The 13,758-nt window shown below is 37.3% G+C and overlaps 1 protein-coding gene across 1 annotated transcript in view; it reads right to left on the reverse strand.

The window, feature by feature from the left end:
• The window catches only part of LOC150102260 (acylphosphatase-2-like), a 50,401-nt gene extending 37,066 nt beyond the window's left edge, over positions 1 to 13,335 (reverse strand). Inside the window, exon 1 of the mRNA XM_090399433.1 lies at positions 13,078 to 13,335. Coding sequence (XP_090255559.1) covers positions 13,078 to 13,297 — 220 coding nt within the window. The 5' untranslated portion in view covers positions 13,298 to 13,335. The remainder of the gene's footprint in view (positions 1 to 13,077) is intronic.
• Positions 13,336 to 13,758: the final 423 nt, after the last annotated feature.

The following is a 13,758-nucleotide window of genomic DNA, read 5'->3' on the forward strand; positions in this document are numbered from 1 at the left end:
ACAAATATTTAATTTGTCTTATGTTGTTGTTATAAATATTTCCAAGGACAATGTTTTGATAAACTGCTGCCCATCATTCTTTCACTTTTTTTCCCCAAGACTGTAAGAAGCAGCTGCTGATCCATTTAAAATCCAGCTTGAAACTTACCAAATCTATATCTTTTCCTTTTTTATTCCATATGACTCTCTCCCCTTTGGAACACCCTCATTGTGTTTCTCAAACTGCAACTTTCAGCTGTTTAATCTTTTGAATAATTTGATAACACCGAGTGAAAAATATATTTCATCTTGTATGGTGTATGAATACATATAAAAGGAGGGGGGGGTGTCACTAAGAGACTGCAAAGAACTCAAAAGTCAACATAAATTTATTGCTTTAGTATAGTTAAAATTTGAATGTAACATGCACATCAATATCAATTTCGGGATAGAAGCATGGTGACATTGCTGTACTTGTCAAAGGATTAAAAAAACAGCTGAAAGTCAATAGATTCCTTCTTTCTCCTTAACTTCTCACCTATACATGATACTAATATGCAAGAGATTTTGCAACTGTTTGATAATATATATATATATATACATACATCCAAATTTCTAATAAACAAAATTAGCATGTGGACTGTGTAGAAACAGAATGAAAAAGTGACAAAATTATGTATTAAATACATAGATATTTCATATGACTACATCAACATGGCAGACAAATTGCAATGCCTGGTGTGACACCACAGCTTATAAGATAATCCAGAAATCCTGCTCTAGAAAACAAGGATAATTATAAAAGCACTTCAGGCCTTCAATAAGCATTAGTGGTCTCACACCAAACAATGCGATTCATCTGTCATGCTGATATATTTTTATGAAATATCTATGCATTAAATACATATTTTTGTCACCTTCTCATTCTATTCTTAGAATCCACTTGCTGATTTTGTTTATTTTGTGTTTTAGGTAGAAATGGCATAGAGCTGCACAAGATTATAGAAACTGATATAATGCATTTTCCCATAATAGCACATTCTGAACTAGAAAACTCATAATCATTACAGTTACATCCTTCCAATAGCACAGTAAGAGTTAATTACAAATGATACATACAGCAAACCATGTTTGTATATAAAGGTATTCTTTTGGTATCACTGAACTCTTCAGCATACTTCTCTACATATTCAAGCTTAAGCCAGTGTCACTGTTATGCTGCTGAAGAATTTAAATGTGACCAATGGGATTATTATTATTATTATTCGTGACACCTCCACAAGGAGTCTGAAGACTCATCGCGGGAGAACACCTATCGTACAATTCTCCATCTCACCACTACACCGATCCTCTACTACCAATCATCTACATCAGCGCCATCTACCGCTCACCATAGCTAGTATTTTTTGTCTGTAAATTGCGTGTGTTCTGAAGGGCCAATTTGTCTGTATGCGGGATGAAAATCCCGAGTTTCCGGGAGAAAAAACCCTACTACCTCCGTATGAGATCAGCTAACTCACCTTCGATTGAAAAAGTCCATATAAAGATTTCTCCCATCATGACGAGAATCGAACTTAGATCTTTTCCAATTGAATGGCACAAAGTACCGTCGTTCTTCCAATTGCACTATGGAGGCACTTAAAGGATTATGAACAGAGGATTATGAATGGAACTAGGCTTACTGGTAAAAATATTGCCTAGATCTAGAAGTTATCAGTGTTTCAAGTTTCAACAGAAGGAGGAACTGTTGCCAGAAGTATACATGTAACTCCATCCACAACTCTTTCATCCCTAAAAACAACAATTTCCAATACTGATAATGTTCTCCTTTATAATCAACAAGTCGCAGAGGAAGACAATGGGAATTCATTTACTAAAATGTATTTTAAGACATGGATATTTATGTAATGTCATCTGATGTGATCATTGAAAATCTGGTACCTCCATGAAGTCCAGAGACTAATCATAGGAATTCCACACTAACCATTATTCACACACTACCTATCATATCTCCTTAAGCTCATTGCTAACAAAGCACTCATGACTGCCTCTGCAACTCATTCGTCACTCTTCCTGCAAAAATCTAGTCCTCTTTCTAAGCACACCTTTACACAATTTCCAAGGATGACTCCTTGTTCTCTCCCATCCAGTTACATACTGAATCTATTCTGTAAAATTCCTTTAATAATATTTAGGTCTCTATCATGTTCCATCTCTTCCAACTATCAATTAAGCTCTCAGTAAATTAAAGATGTCAAGAAATTATATTCTTGTTTCGTCCTTTATACAAGCATAAGCAAACAAAGTTTGCATGTGAAGTAACTTCACAACTGGGCTCCTTGTATATAGAGGATAATGGCTTTACATCAATTGCCTTAGTGTCCCATAATGCAATGCACATATCCTTACAGAAATGTATAATGCTATGCATTATGGGAAGGGTCACTACCTGTTAACTTCACTGGTTGATGGACTCAGTCCATCAACCAGTGACATGGCTGTGGGTGAAAGGATTTTGTGTAGGTGCTCTGCCCGTTCTTTGTGAACTATTTGCACTGATTTTGATTTCTTTTGAGATGAAGGCTTTCGGTCTTCTGCATTCTAAGTGGTCGAGGGTTTGTAGTCTGCTTCTTGTTGTATTAGTTGGTTTGGGTGGTTATCCGTGGCTGTGAGGAATTTTTCTGAGATGTCCTTCAAGTGGGTTTTGATGTCTGGTAGTTTAGCTTCTTGATGCAGTTGGAGGTTTCTGATGAACAAGGGAGCATTTAGTGCCATTCTTAGGCATTTGTTCTAGATTGTTTATAGTCTTTGGATGTTTCCTTCTGTCGTGCCCCTTAGCTGATGAGGTGTAGCTTAACTGAGGTCTTACTGATTTGTAAAGGAAAATTTTGTTGTTTATGTTTAGGAGGCTGTTCTTATTCAGGAGTGGGTATAGTTGGGTTATGGTCTGGTTGGCTTTGGTAGGGGCATTGTCGATGTGCACCCTGAAGTTTAGTTTCCTGTCTAGTTAAACTTCTAGGTATTTTGCTGATTTCTTCCAGGGGATTGGTTTCTGCCAGAGTGTTCACCAGACGAAAAGCAGAATGGGAAGCTAGCATACAGATGTTTGGACTTCCCATTCTGCTTTTCGCCTGGTGAACAGTACTGCGGTACTTTTTATTTTTTCTGGATTGATTGAGATGCACCATTTTCTGTAACATTTCCCAAATTCATTGATTGGTGTCTATAGTTTGTTGGTGGCTAGTTGTGGTCAGAGAGATCTAGATATGATGGTCATGTCATCTGCATAGAGTGCGGCGATAGCTGGGGAGATCTGCCATATACATGGAGAAGAGTAGGGAGCCTTGCTGGACTCCGGCTGTGATTCTTCTTTCTGAGGACCTAATTCTGTTGATATTTATTCTGAATTTCCTGTTCAGGTATGACTTGATGAGCAGGACAAGTGGTGTTGGGATTCTGACCTAGTGTAGTTTATAGAGTAGTCCATAGTGCCAGATCTTGTCGAATGCCTAAGCTATATCCAGGAAGATTGCTCCAGAATGCTGGTGCCATTCATATCCTTGGGTAATGTATTCTATTATATGGTATGTTTGAGTTCATAGCGTTCTTTTCTGAAGCTGAATTGCTTGTCTGATATGACATGGTTGTTATCTGCTACATCTTAGATTCATGCAAGTATTGTGCATTCTGTGATCTTGCCCATGCATAATAGCAGGCTAATGGGGCTGTAGTTCTGTAGAAACTATCTTTACTGGTTTGGGGATTAAGAAGATGTCTGTGAGTTTCCAGCATTTTGGGTAGCGCTTCAGCCTTATGATGGCATTGGTGATGGCTACTAGATGCATAATGCTTTTACGTGGAAACAGTTTGAGCACTTTATTTGAGATTCCGTCTGGGCCTGGGGCTTTTTTTTTGGTATTGAGTTTTTTTATGATCTGGTATATTTCTGAAGGCAATATAGGTTTGTTGATGGCTTGAGGTTTGGTCTTTTGAGTTATTTTACATACTTGGTTGTGGATTTTTCTTATTACTTGAGTGTAGTTGAGGCTGTATTGTTATTCCAGATTGCTGTGAAGGCTTCCGCTTTTTCTTCGTCTTTGTAGGCTATTCAGGTTTTGCCTTTTGATTGGGGGGGGGGGATGTGCTTTGAGAGAAGCATCCTCATAATTTTCCATATTGACTGATCTTATGTGTTTAGGTGTTGTAACCTGTTGTTCCATTGCTGATTTTGATGGTCTTTTAGTGCATACTGGACTTGATTCATTGCTTTATTAACTGCTTGTTTCAGAGCCCACTGTTCTATGATACTGTATCCCTAGTCTGTTCTTCTCTCTGATTAGTTGTTTTATTTCTTCTGGGAGTCTGGTTGGAAGTGCATGTGCGTTGTGATTGTTACAGAGGCTATTGCTGGCAGTACCTGTTTTTCAAAGGTTTTTCACTGCCTTTTCTATTTCTTCTGTTGTTGTTATATGCGGTACTGGGCCTACATATTCCTGGAGTGCTGTGGGGAGTTGGTTCCAGTAGATGTGGGGGTGCTGTCTTCAATTAAGTTTTGTGTGGTGTCGTGTCTAGTTGCAGTATATGATGGGATTGTGGTCTGAGTTCAGATCGTTGACTGTTTGTATTTGATAGCAGTGGGCAACATTCTTTAGTATTGCTATGCCTAGTATGTCTGGTTGGCCAGTGGTTCTGGCTCCATAGTGTGTGGGCATGTTGGTTCTATAGTTGCTATATTCCTTGTGGTGGTGTATGTGTTGAGTATCCTGCTGTTATTGTTGATGCTTCTGCTGTTCCAGGTTGGGTGTTTGGGATTAAGGTCACCTGCTATTATGACCATTCTGCCTACATATAGTACTTCTTCCAGGTCTGTTTCTAGGAGTTTTTTTTCTTTGGAGGGTTGTAGGCTGCAAATATCTTGAGACTGTCTTTTTGTTTTCCATGCAAACCTCGATCCCTATTGCTTTGATGTTGCATAGGTTCTGTCTGTGTGGTAGGTGATATAGTTTCTGATTTTTGGTTTATCGCTTGGGTGCAAGTGAATTTCGTTGATAAGACTAATGTCAGCTTGTGTCTTCGTGGCAATTCCTGTAGTTCTAGGGTCTTGTTGGACAGTCCATTCACATTCCAGCTGATGATCTGTAGTGTGGTGGGTTTCTTGTTGTTTTTATCCATTGAGGATTGTAGAGAACAGTATTTGAGTGTGCCATAGGATGATGTCTTTGGTTTCTTGTGGGGGGGGGGGTTGTTGCAGTTCTATGCAGCTTATTAAGTTTGACAGGTCGGTTTGCTGGTCTTTTGGTCCTGGCTTGGGGTTTTTGGAGATATGTTAGTTTTTGCATTTCTATTTCTGCATATGATCTTCAGTTCACTGTGGAGGCTGTGGTTTGTAGCAACGTTTTATGTTCTTAATAAATTTAGTTTAATCCTTTATCCAAGTGTGAGCAAACAAAGTTTGCGCCTGAAAGTATCTTCAGGACTGGGTTAAGGTGGTACACACCAGGGCAACTCGTTGCAAAGGTGGAGCAAGCTACCAACACTCCTATCCTAGTATCTCCTATAATGCAAAACACATCTCCTTGCGGATATGTCTATTGTTATGCATTAAGGGAAGGGCCACTACCCAGACCAGTTTCGACCTTTATTGAGGTCTCTTCAGTGGGAGCCAGGCCCAAGTCGAGATATCAGGCAGAAGCATTTGCAGGTCATCTCCACCTATAGGAATTGCCAATTGGTGTGCCACCCTTTTTTAATAAATTACTCTGGATTTAGAGAAAGATGTTGAAAGTTTATTTTCCACTTGGTTAGAGTATAATAAATTTAGTTTAATCCTTTATCCAAGTGTGAGCAAACAAAGTTTGCGCCTGAAAGTATCTTCAGGACTGGGTTAAGGTGGTACACACCAGGGCAACTCGTTGCAAAGGTGGAGCAAGCTACCAACACTCCTATCCTAGTATCTCCTATAATGCAAAACACATCTCCTTGCGGATATGTCTATTGTTATGCATTAAGGGAAGGGCCACTACCCAGACCGGTTTCGACCTTTATTGAGGTCTCTTCAGTGGGAGCCAGGCCCAAGTCGAGATATCAGGCAGAAGCATTTGCAGGTCATCTCCACCTATAGGAATTGCCAATTGGTGTGCCACCCTTTTTTAATAAATTCATTTTAATAAATTGTTGGTAGCTTGCTCCACCTTTGCAACGAGTTGCCCTGGTGTGTACCACCTTAACCCAGTCCTGAAGATACTTTCAGGCGCAAACTTTGTTTGCTCACACTTGGATAAAGGATTAAACTAAATTTATTATACTCTAACCAAGTGGAAAATAAACTTTCAACATCTTTCTCTAAATCCAGAGTAATTTATTAAAAAAAGGGTGGCACACCAATTGGCAATTCCTATAGGTGGAGATGACCTGCAAATGCTTCTGCCTGATATCTTGACTTGGGCCTGGCTCCCACTGAAGAGACCTCAATAAAGGTCGAAACCGGTCTGGGTAGTGGCCCTTCCCTTAATGCATAACAATAGACATATCCGCAAGGAGATGTGTTTTGCATTATAGGAGATACTAGGATAGGAGTGTTGGTAGCTTGCTCCACCTTTTATGTTCTTAAATTTTTTAAATCTAAGACTTTACCATGTTAAACTTATACCCATTATCCTTTGTCCACATTGTCAAGTATGGACAAAGGATTAAATTATCCTGCATATCTCTATGTCGCCTTAATTAACCAATGCCCTCGCTATCATCTGCAAGTAACTGGATTTTCTCCCTTAAATCATTTGTCCGCGCGGTTAGCCTAGTGGTTATGCGCTTCGCAACCATATGCCTGGGGAAGGAGTGTCCTAGGTTCGATTCCCGTCGGTGACGTGAGGAGCTGAAGGATCTTCCTCAGCCATAGCCATGTTAGCCAGTCTTGGGCGTGGACGGCAGGGTTTTTTCCCCAGTTTATTCTGGGGTTTTTCATCCCGCAAAGCAGGCAAACTGGCCTTGAGAACTCAACACTACAGGCCATAGGATACACCGGGGCATAAGGCTGACCACCTTATCCTGTAAACGGAGTGAGGTCCGATGATCAATGGACCCTCGACACCGCAAGGTAAAAGAGGGTATAAGGAAGATGATGAAATCATTTGTATAAAATCATTAATATAAATAACAAACCAAGTACAAGTTGGATGACCTGGTTGTGGAGCATCGTCAGAAATGGATTATATAGTTATGAAAGGAACACTACATATAACTACTGTAGCTAGCACAGATATGTTGCATTGTGTATGATCAATGCTTCTTTGCATATTTTCACAGGAGGATAAGCAAGTGGTGCTGCTGAAAAAAGAGGAACTAACAAAGAGAAAGGAATGCTTGTTAAAGCAGAATGAGAATTTTGTACAGTAAGATTCCATGATAAGAGGAGTGCTTTTTGAGGGAATGATGATATCATGTTTCCCAAGTGCAAAGATAATGATGTTATTTTGGCAGGTACATATGATCTGTTTCCAAGGTATGATAGAGTTGAATTGTGAAGAAGGGCCATAAATGCAAATGACCCAATGTGTAGGTTGTGTAAAATGAATGGAGTGTAGTTTCTGGATGTGTGGGCGAGTTTGATGGCTGAAAAGACTTATATACGGCAGATGACTTGCACTTAAATGGATTTGGTGTTAGCAGTTTAGAAAAGTTGCTGCAGACTGTAGTAAGATTAGATGTCCAAAATCAGGGAAACTAGAGTTGCTAGGGAAAAGCAGGTGGTGAATGCAAATACCAATAAAGCAAATGGGTGTGCGATTGGAGAGAAAATGCTGAATTTAGTTTTTGAGGTAATAAATAAGAATGAAATTCTAGGTACTAAACATAAGGTTAATTATGGGCCTATGAGATTTATATCATTTATGTGTACTAATTCAAAAGTGTTAGGAACAAGAAAGAGGAATTTTTATTATTGGTTAGTTCCTATTGACCAAACATTATTGGTATTAATGAAGAATGTCTGACTAAAGATGATATAATTATTAGCACAGAAAGTAAGGTTATAGTATTTTAGGGTGGATAGAAAAAATAGGCTGGAAGGGAAGGGTATTACTAATGATATGAGTTGCAACCTAAAAGAGTGGTAGTCTAAAGCATCTGTCTGGTGTGAGAGATACAAGATAACAAGACTGTGGCTGGATGCAGCTATAGGCTAAGGAATGCAAAGGATGATGTAGGTGTTATGTATCAGCAAATAAATTCAATAAGTGAAGAGCATTCACTCAATTATTATAAGTGACTTTAATTACGGGGATATAGATTGGAAGGAGGGAAGGTCATATAGGCTTAAGGAAAGGCTGTAATTTATGCAGCTTCATAGGAATAATTACCTAAGACAGCATATAATGGAAGGTACTAGGGGATCGAGAGTGCTGGACCTTGTGATTACATCTGAGGATTTGTGTATAACTAAGATGGACATATGGCTGCCAATCAGGGAGAGCAATTATTTAGTTTTGACCTGGAGGTGGCTAAGCATGGGGAATTTTCATTAGAGAAGGTTTCATGTGGAATTACAAACTGGGAACTATGAGAACCTTAAAAAATTGCTTTGAGTAGTACTACAGGAGGATATATTTCAGGGAAAAGATGTTAGTAGTGCACAAGAAGCAGTAAAGGGAGATGTTTAGAGAAATAAGTTATAGCATTAAGCAGGTGGAAGAGATTCATAGATAGAGGTGGTGACCAGCAAGCCCATGAGTAGTATAAAGCACAGGCCAGAAGAGTGACTGGTTTGATAAGGAAGGCAAAATCAGAGTATGAAAGCTGATTAGCTTAATGAGTCAAGGGCAATCTGAAAGAGTTCTTTCAGTATGTGGCAAGTAAAAGAAAGAATGACCACAGTAGAATGATTCTGAATAATGCAGATGGTAGAGAGGTGATGAAGAAGACAAACTGGTTGAATTGTTGAATTATCATTTTGCAATAGTGTATCATTGAGGTGAAGATATTACAGTAATAGATGTGATGGGAATTAATGTGGAAGTAAGGATAGAGGAAGTCGAGGCACATAGGATATTACAGAATCTGGATGTGAATATAGCTATGGACAAGATATCAGCTCATGTATTATGAGACTGTGCTAGTCCTTTTGTCTAGATTGTTTGCTCCGAATCTCAGCTCGGGTAGAGTCCAAAGGGAAGGTGAAAATAGTTCCACTGCATAAAGGAAATTCCAAGACCAAAACATTAAATTATTGATCAATTAGTATTTCAGGAGGTGGCCAAACTATTATTGGAGAAGTTGGTTAAAGATAAAATTCAGAAATGGGTAGATAGGAATGGGATATAGCATGGGGACAGCACGGTTTTGTGAAGAGTGGGTCATGCTTCAGTAATTTACCAACTTTTTATAATAAAGTGAAGCTGAGTTGGATAACAGTAATGACTATGTAGTGATACTGTAGGACTTTGCAAAGGCATCTAACAGGATACCATGTGAAATCCTGATACATAAATTACATCAAATGGGTATGGGTATGAAGCTGGCGTGTGGATAAGACGATGGCTGTTGGAGAGATACCAAACAGCAGTTTTATACAGGAGCAGAGTCCTGTAGAAGGCATGGGACTAATGGTATGCTACAAGGTTCTATACTTGGACCACTACTATTTAATTTGTACATTAATGATATAGGAAATGATCTGAAGGGAAATATTCAGTTGTTTGCAGATGATACAAAATTAAGTAGAGTAATAGTCAATAAAGATTATGTTGAAATTTTATAGGATGATTAAACTGACTGCCAGTATAGAAAAAGATGAATGGATGTCAATTTAATGTAGAAAAGTGTAAGGTCATGCATTTTGGAATGAAAAGATTACCAGCTGTGTACCATATTGATGAAACTGTAGTCCATGAAATTGATAAAGCCATGGATTTGGGGGGGGGGGGGGGGAGTTGAAGTTCAGAGGGCATATTGCAAAACTGCTAAAACAGCTCATAGGATTACCTGGTGATTGAAGAACACCCTGATATGCAGAGATAAACAAGTTATTATTCCTCTTTATAAGGCTTTGATAAGGTCTCATCTGGATATCTGGATTACACAAATCTGGTTGCCTGGGTTTCTTGGAGATGTGAACGAGGTGGAGTGGATTCAGAGGCGAGTGACCAAGATGGTGGAAGGGGCATCTGTGTGATGCTCCATGTGATAGATATTGAAGATTTGTTAATTATAGATGCTAGCTGATCGGCAGATAAGGGAAAATATGATAGCGACATAAGTTGTTTAGGGGGGGGGGTTATAGGATTGATGTAGAGGAAATATTTCAGTACATGAATAATGTGAGGAAAAGAGTGTGGTTAGCAAAATAGTGAGCACTAGATTTTTTTGCTTGGAGAGGTATGAGTAAGTGGAATAGATTGCCAGAATCAGTTGTGTGTGTTTTGTCATTGAATGATTTCAAGGCAACATATGATAGACATTATACAGGTATTGATAATTAAAATTGTTTCTGAAATTGACCTCCCATGATGAGTCTACAAACTCCATGGAGATGCCCATATTATTATTATTATCTGAGACCTCCAGGGAGTCAAGGACTCATCGAGGGAGGCTGCAAATTACCCAACCCAGCTATCATACCTACCCTTGAATTCATTCACACTAGATGCACTCACTACCTGTAAGGGCAAATTATTCCCCTCACTCACTGCTCTCTGGGAGGAAAACCTAGCTCTTACCCCTTTCTTGACTACAAATAAATTTAGCTTCCATGGATGCCCCCGTGTTCTCTCCCCACCTTCCATATAATGAAAAATTTCATCAGTTGCAGTGCTAGAACACCCATTCAAAAGTTTATAGACCTCTATCATATCACCCATCTTTCTCCTGTTAACCAGAGTCTGTAATCCACACCCTCACAATCTGGCCTCATAATCTAAATCCCATAATCCGGATATAATCTTTGTAACTCTTCTTTGCACCCTTTCCACAGCTTCTTTATCCCCTTGGAACCTGGGAGACCAAATCTGCGCACCGTAATACAAGTGTGGTCTTATCAAAGCCTTATAAAGAGGCAAAATAACTTCCTTATCCTTACATGCAAGGTTTGCTTCAGCATAGCAATTATCCTCTGAGTTGTATTTGCAACTTTTGCTATGTGACCTTTGAACTTTAAATTCTTATCCACCAATACACCAAGATCCCTTGCCTTTTCAGTTTCGTGTAGCATAACCTTGCTAATATAATAAGCCACTGGATGTAAAAATAATAAAATTTTGAAACATTGAAGTAGTCACCTTAAAAAATGTTGGTCATGTCTCACTGATTCTTTGAAAATATGTTTGAATTTATATATTTTTTGGGAGAGGCTGATTTTCTTGACCACAGATAAAAACAGTTCCATCTAGCTGCTATTAATGGCATAATCTACCAAACATAACTTTCTTTATTGTAGAAATCTTGTATTTTTTATGTTCGCTGCAACAAATGCATCAGTATTTCAATGGTGTAACATTTTTTCACAAATGGAAAAAAATTGTGTTTAGTCTAGAATCGGGAATCTAAATTGCACTTTTTGGGTTAGAGTAACCACTCTTTCTTTAAATGCCTTTAAAACTAATATTGTATACTTTTAAGCATTGCCAGATGGCCTGACTGAGTGTACTGTATGTCTGCTTTGCTACCAACATGCTTATATCACAATGGTACGAATCTCACTGTAGCATGGTCGTTTGTGAAATCTTCAAGCAGATCATTTTTATAATGTATTATGACATCAATGCCTACCTTATTGTAAGTCTGTAGTGGTATGTAAAAAACCATAGCTGGTGTTCAGAGTATAATGCTGCATAATAAATCCCTGGCCTTTCCATGGTACTATAAGTTTTTAACATTCTGTGAGTAGAATTCTCATATGAGCACTTCATTCAAATAAAAATTTTCTTCTCATTTCAATCCTATCATCATCAAATCTCTTATCTGATGTATCAAATTGCAACACCAGAGTTGCACTGTGTTCATCATTCTCTCAAAATAATCTATCACCATGCTGTTCTCCATACACATGGAGAATCAATTCATCTCAGCAGAATAAGTTCTTATGTTCCATGAATTGCTCACAAGCTGTTATAAAACTTGATCTCCTTAAATGCCACTTTTCTGAAAGTTTTAGACTTTCCTCTGTCACAACTTGTCAAAGGAATTCAAACTGTTCTCTTCCATCTTTGCAATGTTATATCACAAATTCTCAGATTTTTAAAAGTTTCATTAATTTTGTTAATACTGAAATTAATGAATGCCATTAATACAATATAATTAATGCTATTTTTATATAGCATTTTTAATGATTTGTAAGCTTTTTGAAATGTGCTAAATTGGTGTTTCTAATCTGAAAAACTCACAATTTTCTATTAAAACACAATTTCCCATGTGACTCCATGTGATTTCATATGTTCTAATTCTCTCTGCCCTGCGAAATTTCTTGCAAATGATATAATTTAATGGTGATCTCTTTAATGAGAATTTGAATGGCCAGTCATTTTAATTTGATCCCACCAAACCTTCTTTGGCGTAAAAAATAAATTATCAAAAATTAAATAAAAATAATAACAAAATGTTTGTAAACGATTAATAAAAATATAATATTTCCAGAATAAAATATTAATAAAATAAACATTAATAAAATAAAAATAAAATTAATAAAGATAATAACAGTACATTATCAAAAATGATAGAAAAAACTAAGTTTCAAGGGAAGTGAATTTTGAAGGAGGTTTTCTGGAACGCTTGCAAATACTGCTAATTAAAGTAACCTCTAAGCACCGGTATCATTTTAAAAGAGCATTTGCCAAACAGAACCTTCTTAGCAAAGTAGCTTGGCAGCTATCACTTAACTTTGTACACATAAATAATATATCAAGAAAATATATAAAAATTAATTCAACTAAATGCATGCAAATATGAATAGTTTAAAAGAATTTTAAAAAAATAAGGCATTACAGAGGGAAAAAAAAACATTAGCATTGCCAAAAAATTGTCTAGGGATTATTTTTAATCTTTAAATTGCAGCTATTAATTTTATAATTCGAAAATTTGATGAGAAACAGAAGAGAGAGAGAAATCAACCTTGTACACGACCGAAGACTTCGTAATCCACAGACATCATCTTTATAGCAGACGTCATACAGTAATCGAAACTTTTCTGGTATTCAGCTTGATTACGAGTTTCACAACGACCGATACTTAATTTTTCGGCTTTGTCTTCTGAGTCTTCCGCATTTATAAAAATACTAAAAATTTCCGAAAATAGTAGGGTAAAAAAAAATGCTGTACATAACTTTCTCATTAAACAATTCGCAGCTAACGTTCGAAAAGAACGTAACTACAAAATTAAACAAAACAAACACTTCGTATAGAGGGCGATAATGTATCATATGGTAGTTATGAATATTATTCAGCGAAAGTGATCTAAGAATTATTTTTCTGAATTTTTTTTTATAACAATCGAAATTAATTTAGGCAATTATAATGTACTTCTTGATGCTGAATACACACATGCACTTAAAAATTTCATCACGTAAAGATTTTTTTAGATAATTGTTATTCCTTTCAATGATATAAGCCTACCATTACCTATTTACTAAAATAAAGAGCCAAAAAGCTTCATTCGGTGAAGCAAAATTATATAAATCAAGTGGATATTAAACCCAGCATTATTTCAAAGCCGAATACAGAAACTATTAGAGTTTCGTACCAAATTTCACCAGAGAGCTTACGGGAATACACTAGCCGGTATTTACGAGTTGT

This window comes from Typopeltis vanoorti, chromosome 10, assembly GCF_054136105.1.
Source record: "Typopeltis vanoorti isolate ZY-2024b chromosome 10, IOZ_Tvanoo_1.0, whole genome shotgun sequence".
In the NCBI taxonomy this organism is placed as follows: domain Eukaryota; kingdom Metazoa; phylum Arthropoda; class Arachnida; order Uropygi; family Thelyphonidae; genus Typopeltis; species Typopeltis vanoorti.